Source organism: Sander vitreus, chromosome 7, assembly GCF_031162955.1.
Source record: "Sander vitreus isolate 19-12246 chromosome 7, sanVit1, whole genome shotgun sequence".
NCBI classification, from domain to species: domain Eukaryota; kingdom Metazoa; phylum Chordata; class Actinopteri; order Perciformes; family Percidae; genus Sander; species Sander vitreus.
Genome location: NC_135861.1, coordinates 24,410,620 through 24,435,458, shown reverse-complemented (window position 1 = coordinate 24,435,458; position 24,839 = coordinate 24,410,620). Strand labels below are relative to the sequence as shown.

At 39.8% G+C, this 24,839-nt stretch overlaps 1 protein-coding gene across 2 annotated transcripts; it reads right to left on the bottom strand.

Annotated features, from left to right (window-relative positions):
* Positions 1–21: 21 nt before the first annotated feature.
* Positions 22–24,839, bottom strand: frmd4bb (FERM domain containing 4Bb). Of its 2 annotated transcripts, XM_078255519.1 has the most exons (23): positions 24,668–24,837; positions 15,752–15,817; positions 14,695–14,789; positions 14,463–14,555; positions 14,020–14,104; positions 13,647–13,703; positions 13,530–13,552; positions 12,363–12,446; positions 11,698–11,763; positions 11,344–11,401; positions 11,171–11,257; positions 9,508–9,584; positions 9,153–9,291; positions 8,924–9,065; positions 8,548–8,681; positions 8,231–8,347; positions 6,970–7,198; positions 6,836–6,889; positions 6,601–6,751; positions 6,214–6,378; positions 5,213–5,997; positions 2,847–2,985; positions 22–932 (listed from the first exon to the last, which is right to left on the bottom strand). In XM_078255519.1, exons 2-23 carry the CDS (start codon positions 15,815–15,817, stop codon positions 896–898), a joined length of 2,883 nt encoding a protein of 960 aa, XP_078111645.1. In that variant the 5' UTR covers positions 24,668–24,837; the 3' UTR covers positions 22–895. The 2 variants fall into 2 exon arrangements, with proteins under 2 accessions (XP_078111645.1, XP_078111646.1); XM_078255520.1 differs by lacking the exon at positions 6,214–6,378 and having other exon boundaries at positions 24,668–24,839.

Here is a 24,839-nt window from a genome sequence, read left to right as displayed (position 1 = left end):
AAGAAAGTGACAACAGCCGTCTATGTGTCACACATGTATTTATTCACATCCTGGTTCCCAGTGGAAAATATTTTATGACAACATCTAACAACATATAACGTCACATCACTGTACAGATGTGTGAGAAAACAAACAATGAGACTTGAATATGTGTTTTTTTTTACGGCAGTGGCCTTCTGTTAATATAAAAAGAAGTTATCAAAAAAAATTATATTCTTACCATGCAATTTAAAACACATTACGCCACCGACAAATACAAATGGTTCTATAAACAATACTGACAGAACATTTTCTGATTAAAAGTTTAACGAAAGGAAGAAATGGATAGTCATCAAATACACAGTCTGCTCTAATGATTGATCAATTCAGTTCTTGTACTTTCACATTGTGAACATTGTTCAAGCTTTGTTTTCAATTTGGATGTTATATATTTACTGGGATGAAAGTGGTGAAAAACATTGTTATTCTATAACCTACTGTTTTGTATAAGGCAGTAGCTAGTTCCTGCTAAAATACACAGAGTTGGATTTCAGTAAAAACACTCTCTTTTGCCTAATTTTTCATCTTTAAAACACAAAAGGGTTTGAATCCAGTGTGGTTGTGCAACATCTTAAAGTTCCTTGACACATTCTCATCTGCCTGTACAATTCTTCCAATCCAAGGCACATGGGAAAGTCATTCAAGAGTGTCATCACTGTGTTCAGAGGTTACTTTAACATGAGGACAGCGTACACATAGACTTTGCCAACAAAAAAACTAACAGACAGAACATCTCCCAAGACAGGGTTATGGCAGCAACAAATGTTTGTGTACAGCCTATGTGTGTTTTAACTTCACCCCCGTCATGTGCTGCTGGCCATGGCTTTGTTTGTGCCAAAATTTGGTTTGGTCCTTTTCAGCGGATGCTCATATAGCTTCCATCCAGGTAAAATCTGTACAGACAGTGAGACAATAATATGTCAAATCAACTGTAGTTCAACTGTTTGAGAACAAGGAACAAATGACTGAACCTAAAAAACTGAGGAATGGAAATGGAATTGCAATACACCAAAAAGTCCACATTACTTTGTGAAGGCATGCAACATGATTTCGGCCTCATGGAGTAAATGGAAACTTTTATTAGCCTACTTTTTAGCAGCTAGCTGCGGTATTGCAATGTTAGTTGGTCGGCCCACCACTTTGGTCCAGACTGAAATGTTTCAGTTATAGGATGGATTGCCATGAAATTTGATTCAAACATTCATATTCCCTGGCAGATGAAACCCTCCTGACTTTTCCACTAGTGCCACCATGAGGTTGACATTTTCAGTTTAGAGAAATGTCTTGACAACTATAGATGGATTGCCAAGAATTTGGACATTCGTGGTGTTCCCTTCAGGTTGAAATGTTATAACTTTGGTGAGCCATGACTTTTCATCTGGCACCAACATCAGCTCAAAAAGTTTATTTGTCCAATATTTAGATAGAATTACATTCCCATAAGACTCAGCTGTATTATTTGTTTAGCTAATTAGCAAATGTTAGCATGCTAATATACTAAGCTAAAATGGTGACCATGGTAAACAGTATAACCGCTAAACATCAGCAGGTTAGCATTGTTAATGTGAACATGTTTGCATGTTGATGTTAGCATTTAGCTCAAAGCACTGCTCTGCTCTCTTATTTTACGAAAATAGTTCACCGAAACACGTTTCTGAAAACATCTTATGTGATAAATAGGCTATGCTATGCAGTTGCTGCATCTGTCTTCATTTCAGATCGATAACGGTCAGTTTAAAAGATTGTCATCAGTTTTTGAGAGGCGTTGAGCCGAGCCAGCCGCTGCTCATTTGCATAAAGTTGCCTGGATTTAACTTTATGCGAAGGAGCAGGTGACTCAACGCCCCATTCTCCAAAGTCCCTGCGACACTACCAAAATGAATTGCATTGCTGGTCCCATAAAAAAAAAAAATATATAATGAATGGGAAGCGTGGAAATGACGCTGGCAATGGACATATACCATTAGTCTTTTTACTTTCTGAATGTGTGATAAACAACTTTAAGGCATGTCCTCTCAGGTGCAAGATCATCAAGATAATGAGTGGAATATTTTTGTACAAATACAAAAGTGATGCTATGTGCATGAAGAAACCAGCTGACCACAATATGAAAATATGGATGATTTCATTAAATAAGCTATACAGAAGTGACACACAGATGAAGATGGGATGTCAAAAGTAGCGTGGCAACACGACACAAAGCAGCCTGCTGTGTTTGGTCTCACCCTTAAGTGCTAGAGTGGTTGTCTGACGGTTCATCTGTACTAGTGGCCTCAGAGCCAACCACCTCAACTGACTCTGATTTTTTAGGCATTGTGTCGGACACTTTGTTTTCTGGAGGAAATCTGCACACATGAGCAATAATCATAAGTCAAGAAAGGCAGGAGGAAAGGTAGGAAGAAAAAGAGAAGGTCCTCGTGGTTAGATTTGTTAGTAGCGAAATAGCTTCAGGTCAGACAAGCACAGCTCTTTCTTACAAATGCAGGGAAATACAAAGTGATGTTTTATCCAGACAGACAGGCAGAGCTGCACACAAAACAAAGGCCTTAGACTGCAACATGCATTACAGGAAACAGGAGTGGCATTGACCTCGCACTGAGCATCGACACGGGACATTAGCAGGCTAATTATTGTATCCTCAACCAGACTTTATCTAAAATTCCTTAAAATGTATATAATAATTAATAAATAATAATAATGAAATAATTAAACTGAAAGAACAACCCCCAATTGTCTGTGATTGGCTCACTTTCTTGTGCATCCACAGCTCAGTGTGGAGATTTAGTGAACTGTACAGTAGCACTCACCTGCTGTGTGAGGGACTGCGGTTGTACGGAGAAGCAGGTGCCGCAAGGTGTGGGTACTGAGGTGTGTCGGGTGTATCGTACTCGGTCAGGCCGACTGCCAGCTGGTTGCGCCAGTTTCCTGTGCTTTCCACTGAGGACACTGCAAACAAGACAAAAGCAAAAATACTCAGCTGATGTTGGCGTGCAACGCAATAGTAATTGTTGTTATTGGAAGCACTCTTAAGTCCAGCTAAACATCACTAATGCGAAACAAACAATTACCCTTCACATTATATGGCAATATGTTATTACAGTTACTGCCACTTTACATTGGAATTTCACAAATTTATGATATAGACTTACAAACTTGCAAAACCTTTTTTGTTTCTTTTTGTACCAATTTATTTATATTTAATTAAACCTTTTAATACACATTTTAATAAATTACAAGTACCAGTTTGGGCATCTCATATCTCACTATTACATTCAATAAGAACGACTTTCAAGCTGTAGTGTGTATTTCTGTCGCTCCCATGAGGAATTCTATGTAATGACAACAAAATTGTGCGCATCCCCATGATACAAGCCTTCCGTGATCGCACATCATCCCCACCCCTCCTCCAGGCAGTTGAAAACATGATGGACTCTTCAGAAGAGGTAATTATCGTCACTCGATTTTGCTCATTTCATTCAAACTCATTTGGCAATGGCTTGAATGAAACAGACGTTTGTTAATATAAAAAGGTTACGCAATAAAGGTTTCAATCCCTTTCCCTAAATTGTGACTCAATTTCCTAATCCAAACACTAATGATAGCCAGAAATTATACACTACTTTGGACAATATAAACCAATTACTTATCATCAACTCTGTCTATATTGACTAAAATGAGATAAGAGATATGTTATTTCCGGCTACCTGGTTTAAGAAATCGTGTCACAACTTGGGAAACAGGTTAAAAATCCGTGCAGCAGACACAAACTTTTTTAAATCCAGAGGGTTAGAGGAGTCTTTGAAAATTCTGGAACCACCAAGTCAACCACCAAGCATTTATCTTTCCGAAAACAAAATGTTTTGCTCAGTGACTGTAATGACTGACTGTGACTATGTGAATCTAACAGGAATACATCAGAGGCACAAAGTGGGGCTTTCTCCCAGACTTCTATTCTTGGCAGCCTGGAAAAGCTTTGGACACAGCAAGTTACACTCTCCACTAAAACCCTCATAAACATGTCTTGGATAGATTAGCAGCTCTTTAAGGTGTGGTGTAGGAATTCAGAGTGAGGGAGAATTAGATATGGTAAAAAAATCTATTATGTGATTAATAGTCTCGCATTGCCAGACTTTCCTCCACCACGGTGCTGTGGAGGAGGGTCTAGCTAGTCCACACTGCATTCCGGGATGGGAGAAAAACGTGCTCTGGTTTATTGGCATTTCTTTAAACAAATCACAATCGTCATGGGTGGCGCTAAGTGCCGGACGGAGCAACGGTGCCGCTGCAAAATCTCCTCAGGAAGGAACTTTATTTGGTGGAACGTGTACGTTCAAAAGTTGTTTTAGTCGTGCAACAGAAAACTCACATTGGGGGAGGAGCAGGTAACCATAGACTGGAGTTTAAAATTCCAACACAAGGCTGCGGGACATCCTGGGGAATTTCCGGCGGCACCGGAGCAATCCCGGAAGTGGAACATCGTGGATATATATATAAATATATATATATATATATATATATATATATATATATAAATATATATATATATATATATATATATATATATATATATATATATATATATATATATATATATTAAAATTCAACACAAGGCTGCGGGACATCCTGGGGAATTTCGATGGCACGGAGCAATCCCGGAAGTGGAACATCGTGGATATATATATATATATATATATATATATAGAGCTGGGCAATATATCGATATTATATCGATATCGTGATATGAGACTAGATATCGTCTTAGATTTTGGATATCGTAATATCGTAATTTAAAGGCTGCATTACAGTAAAGTGATGTCATTTTCTAAACTTACCAGACTGTTGTAACTGTTCTATTATTTGCCTTTATCCAGTTAGTCATTATATCCACATTACTGATGATTATTTATCAAAAATCCCATTGTGTAAATATTTTGTGAAAGTACCAATAGTCAAAACTACAGTATCGTTGCGGTATTGATATTGAGGTATTTGGTCAAAAATATTGTGATATTTGATTTTTTCCATATTTTTTCCATATCGCCCAGCCCTATATATATATTATATATAATATATATATATATATATATATATATATATATTTTTCTTGGGAGATTTTCCATACACCAATACATTTGACTTGACTTTTTCAAACTGATGAAGGACATTATCTCACCTGATGAAAAGGAAGTGGTTCTGCTGGAGTGGCTGAAGGCTGCTGGCATGGTCTGGTAGCCCAGGCTGAGCTGAGAGCCGCTGTCGAAGTCATATCCAGCCACCATCTCCCTCCCTCCCTCCCTGGGGCCCCTGCTTCGGTGGTACCAGCCTTTTAGATGCTCCGCCACCAGGGCCTTCTGCATGTTCTTGGCCAACAGCTCATTCCTGGGCCCCTCTCTGTTCCGCGGCGGCCTCACTGTTGCGTAGGGATTCTGGGAAAGACTATCTGCCCGGTCACTGCTGTAATTCCTGAATCTGTCATGTCCATGATACCCATTTATTTGGTAGGAAGGGTTGACGTTGTAATGGCCTTCTACTTCATTCTCATACACATAGGCACCATTGGAGTAAGGCTCCATGTCCGGGCAGGGGTAGCCGGCGACGTAGTAGGCACTGGGTGCATAGTGTGGTGAGGTCTCACATGAATAACTACAACCAGAATGGTGCTGGACCAAGTTGGGCATACTCCCAGTATTTCCATACACTTCCACCTTCCTGTGGAGACGATGCATGGTTGAGGTTCGGGAGTCCAGTGTACTGTAGTGGGAGTTGGCCGCCCCGCAGTTGTCCAGACTGGACTGGCTGGTGTAGGACGAGCAATCCTCTAACACCTCTGTGCTGTTGCTGCGGTGGGCTGGTGACAACATAAAGACGGGCTTCTCGGAGTCTGTGTCTTTTCTTTGCTGGGGCTGCGACTCCAGACTCCCGCTGCGATGCCTGAAGCTATGAGGAGACCCCTCCGACCTGCAACAAGAACACAACTTTTAAACTGTCTCCTAAGAGAACAAAATCAGTCATGGGATAATATTTCTGGATTTATTAGTTAAAATAAATGTTAAGGATTTGTATGGGAGCTTTGGTTAAAGGTTATTAGGTTGGAGAGAAGTGGGGATTAGGTTGAAGTGAAGTGAATGTTGGGGAGAAGGAAAGATATTGGGTTGGTAATGCAGCGGATCACACCTGAGCTGGCTGCTGCTGTAGGCATTGCGGGTCATAACCGGGGTGGGAGGCATGCTGCGTGGATCTCTATGTCTGGGAAGGGTTTTATAGGGACTACTGTGGGTGGAGGACACCTCTCTTGCATTCTGGTAGTAGTGGGATGCATCCTGGCCTTCAAAAGCTAATCTAAAAGGGAGTGGAGAGGACGGAAAAAAAGAAAAAGGAAAAAAGGGGATGAGATGAGATGTGAGGAAAGGAATGAGGCCGCATGACACAGCAAATATCATGGACTCTGCCAAAACATGAAATAATTGCTTCATTCAACAACAACAGCTTTTCAATAAAATCAAACGTTGTGAAATAAGTTATACTTCACAGTAGACAGAGGCAGGAAATCTGTTTCCTCACCTGCTGTGGTTCTTGTTTTGGTGATTTTCCCTCGGCGATCCCTTTCGTCTTTCCACATCATATTCTGCTCCCAGCGATCTCATCGGACTGAGCTGAGGGGAACCTTGGACCGACCGTGACCGTGGCCTCTGACTGACACCGTCTGAGTCATCTGAATACAAAGAAAAAATACTGGCACTCATTAATTCAAAAGTAGTCATAATGATAATTGTTACAGCAGGTCAGTCTCACTCACCATCATCCAGTGGGAGACTAGACAGCGAGCTACAGTCTGAACGGATGAGTTCATCTGGAGAAAGAGAAAATAACACGTTTACTGTGAATATAATTAAATGATAATCCAGTAACACCGGTTAACCTGCGCCATACCTGCAATGATCACTGAGGCCCGCTGTGTGGGCGTTTTCCCTTTCTTAATTCTATACTGGTTCATCTCATCCTCTATCTGCTGGAATTTTTGCATGGCATCCAAACAGTTTCTCCTCCTCTTCTTCTTCACTGTTTTGCACAGTTCTGGCTCATTTGCGAGCTTCTTAGCCGCCTCCACAATCTTTCGCTGCAGGGCAAATCTGCTCTCCAGGTTCCTCAGGAAGGGATCCTGCAGCAAAACACAAGCAGCACGTCGCCAGAGATAAGTGTACCGTAAGTAATAAGAACTCTGCTGCACATATTGTAGCTTAATCATAAAAGTAACTGCTATTGTCAGATGTTTTTCCTATTCATTTAAAAATGTGTTAAAGAAATAATCTGATTAGATCTTCATGTCAAATTGACGTTATTGATGATATATATTTTTAAGATTATGTTTTGGGTATTTTTAGGCCTTTATTCGACAGGACAGCTGAAGAAATTAAAGGGGAGAGAGAGGGGGAATAACATGCAGCAAAGGGACGCAGGTCGGAGTCAAACCCAGGCCCGCTGCGTTGAGGAGTAAACCTCTATATATGGGCGCCTGCTCTACCAACTGAGCTAGCTGGGCACCCGTTGATGATATTTTTAAATACACTATAGATACAATACTGTCATGTCTTTGTTTCGTTAGTTAGTAGCTGAGTACACTTACTGATAAGGACAAGGCTGGTGATGTTCTATATTTTTGTTAATATCAACAAATTCCATCAAAAGACCAAAACCAACAGTGTCACTTAATATTTTCTGACTTCCGTACACTGTGGCACAAGCCAGTTGGTTGCTACTGAAGTGCTAAATCTTTAAAAATGGATATAAAAAATGTTTATAGTTTGATTTTTCGAAAAGGTTCCAGAATTTCCTACACTGTACTCTTTGGCTATTGTTACTCAAACAAGCATAACTACTACAATTGGGGACTATTTTCAGCTGCAGATTTGATGCGCTAACAAATAGGCCTTGTTGCAGCACCAGAACAGTGTATGTGGGATCAACTCAACATAAACTACAGTGCTCCAGTTCATAGACAACAATTGAGCTCTATGGCACAGAGGAATAAGATATTTGATTGTTGATCAATTCATTGTTGGTTGTGATCTTTATGTGGCATTTGTTGACAACAATATGAAAATAAAATATCACCAAATGCATCCTTTAAACCCCAAAAGTGAAATATATCAACTTTAACATACATGATACAGACAAACAGAATAATACAGACCTCATTGTAGGGGAAAAGGTCATCTAACTTGAAAGCAGTGCCAACTCTCCGTCTGACATGCGGTGGTCTTTCACCTGAAGAGAGGGGATACTCTTTTGGCAGCTTGCCAGTTAGCTCCTGAAAAACACAAAACAATAAGTCCCATATAAATACTTTTAGCTCCCCTAAAGCACTTTAAAGTGAACGCAACAGCAGAAAACCATTCATCTAAATAATGGGAAATCAGCTGACTGAATGTGCCTGAAAAGAGACATATATGTGCTTTGCAAAATGAAGCACCAATGGAGAAAAAAAGTGTATACAAAATGATTTCTCACCGCCTCTCTCAGGCAAATCTTCTTCAGTTCTTTTGTTTTCTTGGCCAAAATATCTTGGATCTCCTGCTCTTTTTTCCTCAGTTCAGAGAGTTTCTCTTTCTTCTGCTCTTCACTCATTTCAGAGTCTGCTGAACCTGTGAAAACAATATTCTTACTATTCTTGCATACACCTAAAAATGACATCTATGTGATACTGTGAGCTGACTTTTCATCTTGCCACCTTTACTTTTTTAATTCAAACAAACAGCTCAGTGTTTATCCTTCATAGCTTAGTCAGAGATATTTGGGCGCATTAATATGATCTGAAATAATGATTATTATAAAAACATGAACTTAATAGACACTTGCTTCATGAACTGGAATAGTTATAACCAACCTGTAGACACCAGGCTGCCATTGCTGGCAGTTATGAAGTTATTCTTCAGGCCTGTGTCTCCCAGTCTGTGTATTTTTGCTCCTCCGTGCTCTGTGAGATCCATGGCAATTTCCTCCACACTTCTTGCTATTCCTAATTTAGTCTAAAAGAATTCCAAAAAAAATGTACAACACAGATTAGTGGATGGTATTAAAAGTAAGTATTAAAAGTAATGTAGACTGACACTTACTTTGGTTTGCTTTCTGTCCAAGTAGAACTGGTGCTGGCTAATAGCCATGACCCAAATGGTTTTGATCAGAGAATGGCTGGCATACCATGTGTGGATGAGTAAGCCCGTCTGCCCAAAGGTCCGCTTGGTTACTGCTCTCCTGTTGCAAGAAACACACAAGAAATCAAAACCGGGGGTTGAGATAGAGATTTTTAACATACCGGTAATTCAAACAAAAGCAACAGTGATGTGAATCTTAAGATAAATGCTGAAACGAGAGAGACTAAATTATAGGCTAAGCAACTGTAAGCACGATAAAAAAAATTTAAATAACTAAATAATCGGTTAACAAAGAAGAATCTCTCCTGCTGCTCACCTGTGTGGATCATTAACTTCTACAGCAAATTTCTTCTCTCGGAAGTACAAGTTTTCCAGCTGCTTCCACTGATAAAGCTGGGGATAGAAATTAGAAATAGTCGATTAGGGAAATTGATATTATGCTCTGTAATTCACAACCTGAAATGCAGAGAGATGAGCAGCAGTATATGGCCAGAATAATGGCTTTAACATGTCCATTTGTGTCTTCAATCAATGTTTTTATTCCAAAATACTGCCATGACCATCATAACTGACATCACATAAACGATTAGAAAAAAAGATTAGTAGCGCAGGTGTTTTGGCTTGCACATTTCAGTCACAGTCATTAGAAAACAAAAAGCCAGGCTGTAACATGAACTGTCATTACAGTCTGGGCGTCCTGGCATGCCAAGTCTGCAATAATGCAGGTGTTAGAAAGCTAAGAATGCCACAAGGGGACATTACACAAAGACTTATCGCAGTACGCAACACTTTCCATGGCTCATCACGTCCATCCCTGTATCACCCAGGTGCTCACTGACAACAGCCAGATATGAACAATCTATTTGGGTCAGTGACTCACTGTGTGTCTGGACACGATCCGAATTAGACACAGACAGCGCAGTGAAAAGGGATACTACATGTGGTTGCTTGGGGGAGTATTTTGTATTACAATGCTGCCACATGTTACTCAGTAACAAGGAGCGGCAAAAATCCAGCTTTACTATTACAAATATATGTATATCATTTTAGGAATTTATTGAGAATTTTTCTTTTTTTAAATAAACATACACATACATGTTATTTATGAACAAAAGCTGAGTTTTGCAGTATACAGTAACTTCCAAACAAACAAAGAAGTGAAGTATCCAATCTTACCAGTATAATAGATGTCCACAGGTCCCGTTTCTTAAGTTATTAAATCCTCCCTGACTTTGCTGTCAACACAAACCCATACTTTGTTCCTCCTCCTGTCAGCTCCAGAGATGTCTCCTCAGGTATTCTCAGAACCTGCATTATAACGCCCCAAATCCAGCCCCTTTCCCTTTGACATCACCAGCTCACTCCTTCTTCTCCTCTCCAGACCAACGCCGCTGCCTGCACACGGTCAGCTGCTTGCACAACATTTTGGAACGCAGCAGGCAAAGATGAATTGCATCATGTGGAGCGATTACCAGGTTTGAACAGGCCGACAGTGCCAGTATATTAATGTAATTGTTTTGAACTTTCCTCCTCTTCTATATCAGCACTGCGCTGCATGTCTGCACCCTGCAGATACCGGAGTCACAGACTGGACAACATAGCTGATGGATCACTCACATGGGTGGTTCTCTCAACTCACACCCTAAATACAACACTAATGAAACAGGAAAAGCAGGATCATATTGTATGTATGATTCTCGCAGACTTTATACAAAACTAACCGCATTAAGGCAAACTGCCAGAGCTCTCTAGACTGAGATTTTGCTCCAATTTTTCAAGTCTGGCCTCGTCTGCTGCAGCAGCTGCAGCCCAGCCTTTGTTGGAGTGAAATGGATAATGCTTGAATGAGGCTGGTGAATCACCACGCTATGTGCAACAGCAGCAATCCTTACCCCTGTGCATTCATGTCCATAGTCAGATTAGTGGAGCAGAGAAATAGCAGCAGCCATTTTAGAGAAAGAGCAGCAAGAAATGTTTACCTTTCGAGGTTTTAATTTATCCTGCAGGTCATACTGGCCGATGCCCTTATAGCTGATTCCAAGCCACCACGGGATCCCTTGTTTATCCTGTGTGGCAAGAACACAGCTTGATGGTTGACTCAGTTTCAGGTGCTACAGCTGTCATTCCCCATTAATCACAGCAGAAGACGTACCTTTACTTCATAATAATGCACGCCATACGTGGGCAAGGATTCCACTAACGTCAAATACCTAGAACAAAAACAGTTTTTATTAAAACCAGCAGCTGTTTTTTTTTCAACATCTGCATGTGGTTTACCTTGGAAATGTAAAAAGATATAAATGGGAATTTGATTTCTGCAGCTGAAGAGGAGCTATTGATTTCTCTCAGATGATGAGAAAAGGAGTGCCGGAGAGAGAGACGGAGAGAAGGGAGGGCCAATATAGGTGAGAGGAAGATAAATGGACCTAAAGCTTAATAGCATTCATCTTCTAATTACTAGTGTTGAACCATTTGCAGCAAATCCACATTTGTCTTCAGTACTTACTGCACAATGGCCTGTCCTCGGGAGACTCCTTTCAGCTGTTTGTAATGTTCAATTACTCGATCCTCACTGCAATGTCACATAAAGAAGACACTGTTTTACGCTTTAAACAGATGTACAAGCCATTCTGTTGTGTGTTCTGTATGTGTATGTAGCTCCGTAACTGACTAGATGTAGTAAAAGGTTATCATAAATGTCACTGAATACATCAAAAAATTATACTTTTTAGTTAAATAATTAAAAACAATATCTTTATACTTTTACTAAGCACCAATCAATTTGTTACTAAAACAAAAAGCCTTTTATTTGAAGTTTTTCCTTGACTGCCCATCCATTGATTAATTAAATTCAAACCTAATTTATTTTACTCTTCTACAGTGTTTATATATTTTCTTTTTCTTATTTTTTGGTCTTGGCACACACTGTGTAGAGGCTAGCTAGCCTAACTGAAAATGCTGCTAGCTAAACATGGAGAGCACCAGCCTTTTCAGCTACCTAACTGAAGCTAACTTCATGCATAAAACTACACCAGCCACTGCATGTAATATGAATCATCCATATTCTGTACTGCATCTTGCTTTCGTGATAAAGTCAAGTCTACAGGCCTGCATGACTTACAATTCATTAGTGTAGGCAAGATTTCAAACAAGCTTTTCTTGTAAGCGTACCAGTATGCAAGTGATGGGTGTTCCTTGAGTACTTTGGTGGGAAGAGTTGGTAGTTTCTTCAACTCTCCTCTAGTGTTTTCATCACTGAAACAGACAAGACAAATAGTTGTGATAACAGTGTTGGAAGTTGACAGGACAATATCATAACTGCACTTCTTTGATTTTATACAGTTTTTGTCAGTTAAGTACATTTACTCAAGAAATTACTGTCTGAAAGTACAATTTTGAGGTACTTGAGCATTTTAATATTCTGCAACTTTATACTTCTACTCCACTATATTTCAGAAGCAAATTGTGAACTTTTGCCTTCAGTGCATTTATCTGACAGCTGGAGTTGCTTTAATAATATTAAGGGTGCTAAAAATAACTGCCCAACATTAAATGAAATCTCAAACAGCTGCGCCAACACTAAAGGGCCCATTCTGCATAACAAGTCCTTGCATGTGTATTTTGTAGATAATACAGAGTTATTTTTGCAACTATTATTTAAGATCTGAAAACTTCTTCCACGACAATCAATTGCATTTTGTTTACATTTTATTTTCTACATTGCCAGGAACACAATTCTGGTGAAAAACTGAATCCTTTATTTTCTTTGGCCTACCAGCACTCAAATGTAAATCTACTGAGTCTAAAAAAAACTTCTGAAATTAGCCTATAAATGAGTGGGTCTTAAATTGTAGATTGTAAACTCCCAGAGTTGCTGAAATCCCCACAAAATCCCAGAAGAAATACACAGACATGATCTTATTGTCCTGAGTGGTAGTTACAGCCCTGACAGCTACCGTAATAAAGAATTTACTCATATGAACAAAGATGTCTGTATTCCTGAACCATCTTACTTCATCAGCTGGTCAAAACCAGGTGTTGACCTGCACAAAGACCTGCAGTATTCCCTCTGAACACTACACATATGGGCCAGAAAGGCAGTTCTGTTAAACACAGATAATAGTTGCTCTCTGCAATGTAAAGGTGCCTCTGCTCTGCAAAATTTGGCTTCTATCAGCACTATGAGATTCATTAGCTGCCTGGTGCAAGCTTCTCAGCAGTCTGTGGTAAACCTCACATAGCACTGCCATTGATTTTCGTTGTGACCTAAAAGCTTCCTATTAACTTGTCCTGCCGCTGTTAAATACTTCTTACCTAGCTGATAATATATGAACTTACCTTGTATAGTCTCCCTTCGCCTCCTAGGGAAAAAAACAAACATCTTATCAGATGACATGCTTTAAAGGGATTTTAGATGCAGCAATTAATGTATATGAGGCTATTGAAAGCACTAACCTGCAAAGCATTGGCAGCTAATTTGAAGACGTTCTCACTTTCCACTTCTATAATCCCCTGAGAGACACAATAGATCAATTAGGAAAAAATTGAGCAGGATGCAGACAATGTCTTCCATGTGAAGAACACTTTCTAGATCTAAACATAGAATCTTTTCTGTGTTGCCCTACAATAACCTCTGCGAATTAACTCTTTTACAATGTTCTTAGACTGTCTACTTTACATTCCAGCCAGCAGAGTGACTGAGCCCTGCAGGCATTGTCTGCTGAGCTGCAAGGGTCCAGAGACAGTGTATCATCAGGGAGTTGCTGAAAACAAAAACAACTAGCCGCATTACGTTTTATTACTTCAAGAACAAGAGAAAAACACTTACATTGTAGACAGCAGATTTTGCATTCAGGAAGAATAACTCCACCGTTATGATGTCCTTAAGCTGTGTTATGTTTTCTACATAAAACCTGAAGGATGAAGGATACAAGCAGATGCACACACAACAATGTAAAGGTTAAACAGATACCTTGTCAATGTATTATTGCTGCTTATTGTAGGAAATCCTCAAGTTGCACTTTTCTCTTCCTAGTGAATACTTCCATAAGCAGTGTGAGGTGTGACAGTTTATGATGATGTGCAAAAGCCTGAAAACCACCAGTAAGACACTCCACAGCCAAAGCTTTTTCAGCCAACAGTTATACATTCAAGACAATCGTTATAGGACCCTGGACATTTTGTTAACAGCTAAAAGATATACTCCATGTCAACAAAGTAGTGCTCCCTGCTGGAGATCTTGTGATTTGCATGAGAAAAATTAATTATTACCTGACCAGGAAGTTGAGGGCAATGGGCCCGGACTTCTTCGAAAAGTCGTGTTCAAGAACTCTGCGGTCCATCTGCAGCCACTTACGTTGACCACTGCAAAAGCACACAGACTGAAGCATCAGAAAGCTGTATTTTACACACACACACACACACACACACACACACACACACACACACACACACACAAATATGCAGACCATTGAACAAAAAATAAACCTAACTATTTACATACTTGTCATCATAAAATGCGAGTCCAAAGAATTCCTTCTCTTTGAGGTTGAAGTGGGAGGAAACCAAGTCGAGGAGTTCGTACGACAGCAGCTTAGGCTGTGGAAGAAGATTTAGATTTAGTTGGAAACCTACTGTAATTCAAAATATTAGGTAAACATCCAGAGTAAAATAATTGGTAAATGTGTCACAGATACTTGAGGAAATTATTTTCTCTGTTGCTTACATCCCTCAAAAGAGAAGTAAGACTCAAAGATCAACTAGAGAGCAGACTGCAGCACTGGAGTGAAGATTTAGTGTTGTGCTCAAGGACACTTCAACAGCTCACATACTAAGGGACTTAACCCAAGTCATGCCGCTGAAGAGTTGTCTTCTCACTAAGTTAACATACTGCCCACATGTATTTGGGAGAATGTGAAGGTGGAAACATACCTCCCTTCCAACCCTTTTTATAAATTTTGTAATACGTTCCCACTAAAAACATGCCACAGACATACTGCATAATATTTACATTATTTTTAAACCTGCAATAACAGATTTTTTTGGGTCACTTGGGGGCAGAGGAAACAAGATGTGAACTTCTCAGGTAAAAAGTTGCTTATTTACCCATCCAGCAGATAGAGAGCAATATTAGCATTTATTTTGATGAATAAAGTCCAATATTCACTCTCCTTTCAGCTCTGGTTTGGTTGCCACCAACTCTTGAAGGAAATATCTGGCTCTTTAGCTGCTAAATGTTTCACTATGTTCATCAGTTAGTTTCTGACCGTCTGCCTGCCATTTGATACTGAGCAGGTAGTGTAAAGTAGTTTTTTTAGAGCTTTTTGGCTGAAAACAACAACAACAAAAAACAACGCAATGAGAGTGAACGATAACAGTACAGTTAGAGCCAGAAAAAAGAAACAATGAGCTGAAAGACGCACATACGAGCTGAGGGGAACTGCAGAGGTGATAATTTTCATGGGTTGATAATTACCAGCAACCCCTTTCACATAACCAGTTGATCCATTGTAATGATAAAATTATGAATTACAGCCGCTTTAAGTCAGCAGCAGTCATACCTGAACCAGCAGCTCTAGCTTCCTGTCATCCAGCAGCTGCACTTGGCACAGTCTGCCCTCGGTCATCTGCAGGGAAAAGAAAGAGGAAGTTCAAAGCTTATGACCGCTTGAGACACAGATTGCAAGCTATTTATCGTCACAAGACACAATTACATCATGTGTTGGTAATGTTATTACAACTATAGCTGTAGGCACATAAGGCCTGTGTCTTGTATCTAAAGAGTTTTAAATAATGTTACTATGTCTAAACAAGCAAAAGCCTTGGTGGTAAATACAGGGGGAAAAAACACACTGACATCGTTAATGACAATAAAACTATTGTCTCAAGGATTTGTTGCCATTGTAACCAAAAAAAGGATTGTTCCATTTTGAACCTTTCACATTGAACTTGTACTCCTTCAGTCTATCTGCCTTTCCAACATTCGAGTTAAGAATTATCCAGTGGAATGTAATAAGTACATTTACTCACGTAATGTTCTATTATTACTAGGGCTGCACAATTAATTGCAATTTCATTGAAATCGCAATATGGACTAGTGCAATATCCAAATCGCAAAGGGATGCAATATTTGCTAAAGGCAAAATATGTGTCAAACCATTCTAAATTAAGTATTGTGGTGCTGCAGAGACGTCCCGGCCTACAAATTGTATCCTACAGACTAAAGAAAAAATCTTCTTTTGGTACAGATCCTCGCAAAAATCACCAAAATGATCATTCCCTCCAATATCGTGTATCACAATCGCAATATCAGTAAAAATATTTGCAATTAGATATTTTCCTCATATCGTGCAGCCCTAATTATTACTACAACTTCTAGTCCACTATATTTCAGTGGGAAAAATTGTAATTTTTACTGTTTGCTACACTACATTTATTTGATAGCTGTAGTTACTTTGCATATTAACATTTCACATACAAAACATATGATGGTATATAAAATGTGCATTTCTACAGATTAAACTACCTAACAATATATAAAGTAATTCAAATATAATCAGACATGAATGCAACCATTAAAGTTAAATAACATAATATGCAATACTATAACAATTCAATGAGTACATTTACTTTGATACTACATTTTGTCAGTAACATGCAACTGCTTATAGCAGTAAACTACAACCTCATATCAGATTCTGACTAGTCTCGCTTTGCCAGACGTCTAGCTAGTCCACACAGCATTCCGGGATGGGAGAAAAACGTGCTCTGGTTTATTGGCATTTCTTTAAACCAATCACAAGCGCCATACAGAGCAACAGCGCAACAGCGCCTCTGCAAAATAGTCTCGGGAAGAACATGTGTACGTTCAAAAGTTGTTTTAGTCGTGCAACAGTAAACTCAGACTGGACAGATAATCTAGCTAGCTGTCTGGATTTACCCTGCAGAGATCTGAGAAAAGGTTAACCATAGTCCTCATAAATCGACCAGAATTTAGAATGCCAACACAAAGGAAGCCCAAGGCAACGGATAGCCGGCCTAAATGAGTGAAATCTGGCGGAATTTCCGTCGGCAACAGAGCAATCGCGGAAGTGGACCGTCGAAGCTATAGACTACATTCTGACTAAACCCTGCATCCATTAAATCAAGTTCTTTGATACTTGTGCCCACAAGATAAAAATTAAATGTTTGTTTGTGCAAGATCATTTTGACCAGGATGCCCTTCAAACAAAGCTTCTCATCACAGAATCTGCTTGATCTACTGAGAGACACTGAAAGCGCTGTACGCTCGATAAATCAAATAGCCGGTAAAAATGACAGATTGAGGTTAACCAGTTACACAACAAAACCTGCTCACAAACTGAAAAATATATACTTCAGAAAGATTCAACACCCTACTCATCTGACAGAATGAGGCTGATGACAACTTCTCGGAGTGAACTGAGCAGCTGCTGTACCTGGTAGACCTCTCCGGGGAGAGGGCAGGTGTGGATGCATCCTTGACCAGACATCATCCTTTAATAAGAGTCTCCTCTTGGATCCAGACCATGAAATTGTTGTGAAAAGTTCAGAATTAACCGGCAACTTGTTCCATCCAGGTTCTTGACTAAGCAGCCAGGCCTTGGCTGTGTGCAGCGGCAGCTTATACGGTGTAGCCTTAACAGCTGATTGAATGAGGCCAGGCTGGGTCAGACTCCTGACCACACTTTAGGGTTTAGTGATTCTTAATACAAACAATAGGGGTCAGACAGGAACCATAAGTGGCCAATATAAAGTGGTTAAGCATGTCTATTTTCTCTGCTGAATTTACTGAGACATTTTATTTCACTTGTTGTGTGCTATTCTGTGGCTGAATTGCTCTGAATCTGGATATCAAGTGTCTCTGTGATTTGATAAAAGAGGCACTAAAGTGATTAAAACAACTCAAAGAGGCTTCACTTTACACCCACTCTACTTTTCATTTATTAATTTCTCAAGTGATTGCACTAACAAATGATTAAACAAATTGCCCTGTTTCCTGAATGGGATGGGACACACCCGGTCACTTCTTTAAAGCACACCATCTGTAATGTTTTAACGAGCACTTTGTCAATTACAGCCTCTGAATAATGTGTCTTTTTGCCACAGTCATAAATTCCCTGTCATGATTTAAATTAAAAGTGCATATTCAATAAATTCAATTAACTTGGAGTGTGTGACAATCACCAGGAGTATTATTACATTGATTTGAGACTGATTTAGTTATGACTGCATCAGGATTGGGTCACACAATTTGTCTCTGTTATAAGCATGACATGACTCCAGCCTGGCATGTATAATAAAGGCACTGGCCACTAGATGGTGCAGGGATTATTATTTTCTATGTGGAGAAGAAGTTGGAGAAAATGGCCTCTTAAACAAGCATGTGCCACTGAGGAATGTTCATAAGCAGTTATAAGCTCAGCAGACAAGAGTCATATTCAGCTGGGATGACTTGTACTTGCAATATAGATGAAGTGAGTGGGAGGAGGCACTGTGATTTTTAGAAATCTACTGTACGCTATTAATCATTTGAGAGCTATAATCACTACAAGAACTGCTATTTATATCTGACAGTGCAGCCCAACAACCCTGACTAACCCAGCAGTTTCTCTGTCACAACACACACAAGTCTCCAGTACAGGCTGTGATTTAAAACTGGTGGATAATAATCAAGAATAAACTATAATCAGCGATGCACACACTAGCAACTAGGGCTGCAACGTATGATTATTTGCATCCCTGATTGTCCAAAGATAGTGAAAAATACTCATCACAATATGCTGGAAACCCCACTTCAAAATAGCTTGCCCATGCAGCCCAAAACTTAAAGATATGAAGTTCACATAAGACAACGAAAGGAAGTAGTGAAACCTCACATCGGATAAGCTGGAACCAGCAAATATTTAGTATTTGTGTTGAAAATAGTGTCAAAATAGTTACTTTATGTTGATCGATTGATCAGCTTATCATTGCAGCTCTATTAACAACTGCTAAAAACCTAAATATATTCATTTGTCATCTCATGATGTCTGTGTGTTTGTCACAGCACAGCAGACAACACTGCTTAGTCAACCCAACCTATTCAACCACAATAAAAGGCAGGCCTTGGACCCTGTGGGGTTAAGACAAGCATTGCAGGGTGTGGGTTTGGCTCTACTCTGGAGTCTGAGGTTGGCATATAGACAGCTTGTTATAGCGTGCTACAGTGAAACACACCAGCGGAGACATGGAGAAGGTGCACATGTGACCTCCTTCACCAAGAAACAAGAATAACCATGTTCAGTGCAATAAGACATAAGCTGGTAAGATGTAGAGATGTAAATCTTTCTGATAATGAGCAGACAAAAGCATGGACAAAATAACACTGTTAATTCTCATCTTCACCAACAAATATCAAGCTTGAAAGTTGCACAGTTAGGTAACACGAAAATGTCTCTGATGTCTGAGTGAACTGGCTGTCAGCGTATAATACGTCACACTGGTTAAATGTCATGTCCAGACTGCAGCCCGTCTTATCTCAGTTTCCCATTTTCATGCATTATTGATGAAGGCTGGTATCACACACACACAAGTCAGTGTCTGCTCTTTATGCTTACATTAATGCTACATGCTTACACGTTTGAATACACCCACTGCAATCAATTATAGTTCATACAGTCCCAAACTATTTTTGTTTAGATTTCTTGAAAGGCCAAGTACAACAATACACTGGTAAAAGTAGTAACTGGATTCACCCATTAAGACAAAGACAAAATGCCAAACCCTAACATCAAGTGACACAATACACTGGCGGTAAAGGGAAACACACTAAGTTCTGTGTTGTACATGAGATTTTACAGTTCCTCCATAATGTTATGATAATGTAGCTGACCTCTGACCCTGACTGGTAACAACACAAAGACCTACATGATTGACGATGACTTCATTACATGGATTCCAAAAGGTTATACAGTAAGTAATAAGTGATTTCTTCATTTTCTTTTTGGTCTTACATTATGACAAGAAAGTCTTTACTCTCCTAAAGAAATCCCACAGACATGATGCTAAATTAGTAGGTGTATTGGCAGTGCAAAATAAAGAAATAAAAACACCAAAGCCAAAACTGCTCAGAACACTCTGAGTACACAGCGAGAAGCCCTGCTTACTGAGGTTGTGGGCTGAAGGATTCAGCACAGGATTATCTGAAACCACATCTGATATCTCATCATGACTCATGTTGTCAGCGGTCAAAAAGGTATCTGTCTAGCGTCATCTCCCAAAGAGAACCAGTCTGGCTCTTTGTGATATCCGGAAAATTCATGAACACAATGAGGCTCAGGATATTATGGAGAAATTAGAACCTGGAAGAAATATTAATTTGTTTTTATAGCACAGCATATCTGTAATAGACAGGGCAGGCTGCATCACAGAAGAGTGATTCAGTTGAATGACGTCATTATGCAGTGCAAGTTCTTATTCTCACCCCGAAAAAGGACGTCTACAAAAGCAGAAGGACATTGTGATATATTTTCTCATGGCTGCCCTACAACTGCCAAGTAGCAGCATGGACCACAATATTGTATTAGCAGTGACAATAGCGGTCAAATCTGCTTCCATTAGTCACCGTAGGGCCGTAATGCTAGTGAAATTAGCACAAATAATCAAGTTAGCATTTGTGATATATTCATTTGAATTCAAATAAAAGTTTCCATCCCCATGTGTTGTTGTTTTTTTCCCGATAGCAACATAATGATTGAAGTCACAGAATTTCAGCTGCTGTCGTGAGAGCTAACCTTGAGGGATTGTAACTGTGTGTTCAAACTAAGAAAAGCTACATAATGGGTAAAGAAAGGGAAAAGGTGTTTGCATTTTTATTCATGATGTTAAGGCTAAAATGTGATATGACTAATAATATGACACTGCTCAGTGAAATCCCAACAAACCTGTAGTAGAGAGAATAAGCTTACTTTTATTTTATTTTATTGTCCATGGTATTGGTTGGCAATCTTGATATATGGATGACAAACGTGTTTCAACTCAAAGGGTCTGGTATGATGAAGACCCTTTGAGTCAAAACGCATTGGTTATCCATTTATTAATAAAAGGATTATAATATTATTATTATTATTATTATTATTATACTATCAGAGGGCCTCTGATGGTTTTTAAGACTGCCAATCAATACCATGGACTACCATTAAAAGTAAGCTGGACAGTCCTTTATACTTCAACAACACCAAGTTTCTTGACCAATGGTGCAGCAGCACCTATTTGTTTTTTCTTCAAACCTGTAATAGTATTTACAGAGAAATTCAAAATGTGCATTTGTCCCAGATCCAGATGCTTTGAGCCAAATGCTTACGTCAGCATGCTAACAGTGGCAATGCTAACATACTCGCTTAGCAGGTATAATGTTTCCCATGTTCACCACCTTAGTTTAGCATGTTAGCATACCAACATGAAGGTGGTGCTGAAAAGTTCATGAAGTTTTTTGTTCAATGGGTTCATCATGTTGGGAACAGATCTGTGTTTGTTGGGATATCTTGAGTTTAAACAAAATGATCTAAGATGTAGAATTTCTTGTTTATATAAATGTATTCCTGGATCCAAGACAAATGTGTTTCTGTATCACGTACAAAAAAAACTCAACCTTTATTGATCAGAGTTCTTACAGATGAAGATGCTCAGGTTACATATATATATTTTAAAAGCCTCACACTGTGACTGCAGCATCTCAGCACAGAAAAGAAATACCTGCAAAGCACACAACAGAGCATAGGACTGACACAGACTTAAAAGCAATTGTAAGAGCTTTAGCACCAGTTGCCCTCATTCTCTGGGTATCACAGCTGTCCCCACTGACACTCATGACATCACAAAACTGCAGTTTCATTACACGGAACTGCAGTGACTTTCTGCAGAGCTCAGGGATGAGGCACTGAAGCACGAATGTGAATGGGTGGAAAAAAATGGAACATGGACCAAATTTCAAGACCTGGATGAAGTACAAGAGTGTCTGCAGCCCAGTGAAAATCATCATTATCAGAGCAATATTCACAGTGCTGTAAATCAAGTTATATTTGTTGTCTTTACCTTCACTGAAAGCAAATGGCAAGGATCCGATGATATGTTGAGACTGGATTTAGCAGTAAGACTATGTTCTAACTATGGCTATGTTTAGACAGAAACGATCTGAAGAGAAATCGCAAAAGTGGCATTGCGTTCTCACTTTTAATTCTGCGTTTAGACAAGCGTTTTGGGGGGGAAATCTGTGTGCATATGGTAACGTAAAAGTGTGTGAAATTCAATGTAGTATACACACCAGGCGGCTAGGTGGTAGTGTGAAGCACTGCCACACAACACCACCAAGTCTGCGCGCCTGCATAGAACCTTCCTTCTACTTCTCTCCCTCTCCTCCTCCTCTCTCCCTCTCCTCTCCCTAGTAGCGCGAAACCAAAACATGGCAAAGCGAACAACAAAAGCTGACAACTTTGTCTGGACTGACGAGGAGGTGGAGTTATTGCTCCAAACAACCTTAGATTACAAAGCCACAAAGGCACAACAGGGCGTGGACTGGGAGTCCTGCCAGTCAAAATATATAGGCATATGGACCGAATTTCTTCAGCAGTATCCTGTACCTGGAGGGACGTCATAGCCACACTAGAAAGACGCTATCTGTAGAAGTCAGATATCATCAAAGCTGAAAGCCATCTGGACCAAGTATAGGCAGGCTGTGGATTACCCAGTGGCCGAGTGGCCATGGGCGAGTAATCTCTATATTTTGATGTATTAAAATATGGGGTGCCACGGTGAGCAGATCGGAGCAGACTTTTGCGTTTTTACCCTTTAGACGGGAACGCGACGGTGGAGCGTTTTTAAGATTTCCACTCTGGAGGGTGGTTTCACTTTTTTGCGTTTTTAAGCCCCTCAAAAAAAGGCCGTCTAAACGAAAGGCACATCTGATGAAATATTTTGTCGTTTTCACCCTCGCGTTGTCATGTAAACAGGGCCTATGTTCTCCTCCCCTGCCAACCTGTTTCACTTCAGTGATGCTGCTCGGCTTTCACATTATTATATATATCAGATTCACTCCCTCTGTGTAAAGTGTATGAATACAAGATTACTTGCCTGTCCAAAAATAGATCTCTTTCCCTCTCTGTCTTTAGCACATTTCTCAGAAAGTCTCAGGAAGCTTTGATTCCTAAACAGACGTTTGCCAACCGAGCGCTGAGACATTTCTCAGCAGCATCAAACAACTGCCTCTTAAGGCTCTCAAATTGACAAACAAGTGAGGATGTTTCAAGAAAAAATATATACATATATTTAATGGTGTGCTGAGTTTTGACCGATTCTGTTTCATGTATTGAAAGAGTTAACCGGAAATATGACTTAAGTGACCCTGTCAAAGAGTTGGTCAGAAAGTCCCTCAAAAACGTTGACAGACTGTGTGATAAATGACACAGGACATCCTCTCCAACAAATAGGAGAAGCGACAAAGTTTCACGCTGGTCACGTGTGTCATGTAGACACGACTATCACAGTAGTTCCTGTTTACAATGCCTGATGCTTTAAATACACACAGACATGCGTCTCTTCCTTCAACTCAGAGATAACATCTGCATGTCAGTGTTAACCTTTGCGGGGCTTATCCTTGTTTTTCGCCAGTGAAGTAAAAACAGTGCTCCAGAACATTAAATTTAAACGAAAAATCATGACGTAACAAGGACGATACCTTGGCCTACCTGCATTCAAACTATAACAACTAATGTCCTTTTAACAATGACTTACAGGCTTGGCCTGGGTCATCAATTCTCACCATAGTCACAAATCACATACACTTCAAAACAAAACAAAATTATAATTGTGCACAAAATGATTTACCAAAAAAAACATAAAAATTAGGTAATGCTTTGGCAAAGCATAGTTCACAGTGCTGCAAAAGGGTAAATGGTGATTCATCTAGCATTTTGTTTAATATTCACCAAGTCACACTACCTACAGTAAATCAATGTAGGCTAATATACAGCCTGCTTCTCCATATTACATTCAGTCAGTCCAGAATAGCTCATAGACCACTTTTCTTTTACTTAAACACCTCTAATACCATCTCATATCCACTACAAACAGCAGTATTGTCCACAGCATCCTATAATGAGACTAGCCCACCTCAGGGCCAGTTTCCACTGTGCAGGGAGAACAATGAATGTGCTACTGTGGGCTACTGTAGTATTGTGTATTGGGTGGTTTCCACCTGAGCCCCATGACTAAGACATGTGTGTCAAATAAAACCTCACTCCTCCTAGTTTTAGTAAGGAAACACGCCGGTCGCTGCAGAGAGCCAAACCCATGCTGTTGTAATTTCCATTGATGCTCTCTGTCCCCGGATCACACGCGCCCATGCCTCGGTCTACTTTGTCTCCCCACAGCTCTCTGGGGCGGGTTGAATCTGCTCCATCACATCATATATATCGCCTTACCTTTGCACTCCCTTTATCTGGTTTACGTATCGATAAGGTGTAGCTTCCCCGGCATATTGATCACCTCCAGTTCAGCTTTCTCCCCAGCTGCTTTTGCCAGGGAGGGGAGCCGCTGTAGAGCCGCGATCCATGTTCATCCTCCGGTACTACTGTAGCGCGCACACTCGCCTCG

Bases quoted from the DNA above. Each gene is read 5' to 3' on its own strand.
- frmd4bb (XM_078255519.1), bottom strand. From the start codon at position 15,817: ATGACCGAGGGCAGACTGTGCCAAGTGCAGCTGCTGGATGACAGGAAG. The intron at 13,553-13,646 runs GTTAGTGCTTTC...TTTTTTCCCTAG, and splicing joins TAGCTGCCAATGCTTTGCAG to GAGGCGAAGGGAGACTATAC. The intron at 11,764-12,362 runs GTACGCTTACAA...GTGACATTGCAG, and splicing joins CACCCATCACTTGCATACTG to TGAGGATCGAGTAATTGAAC.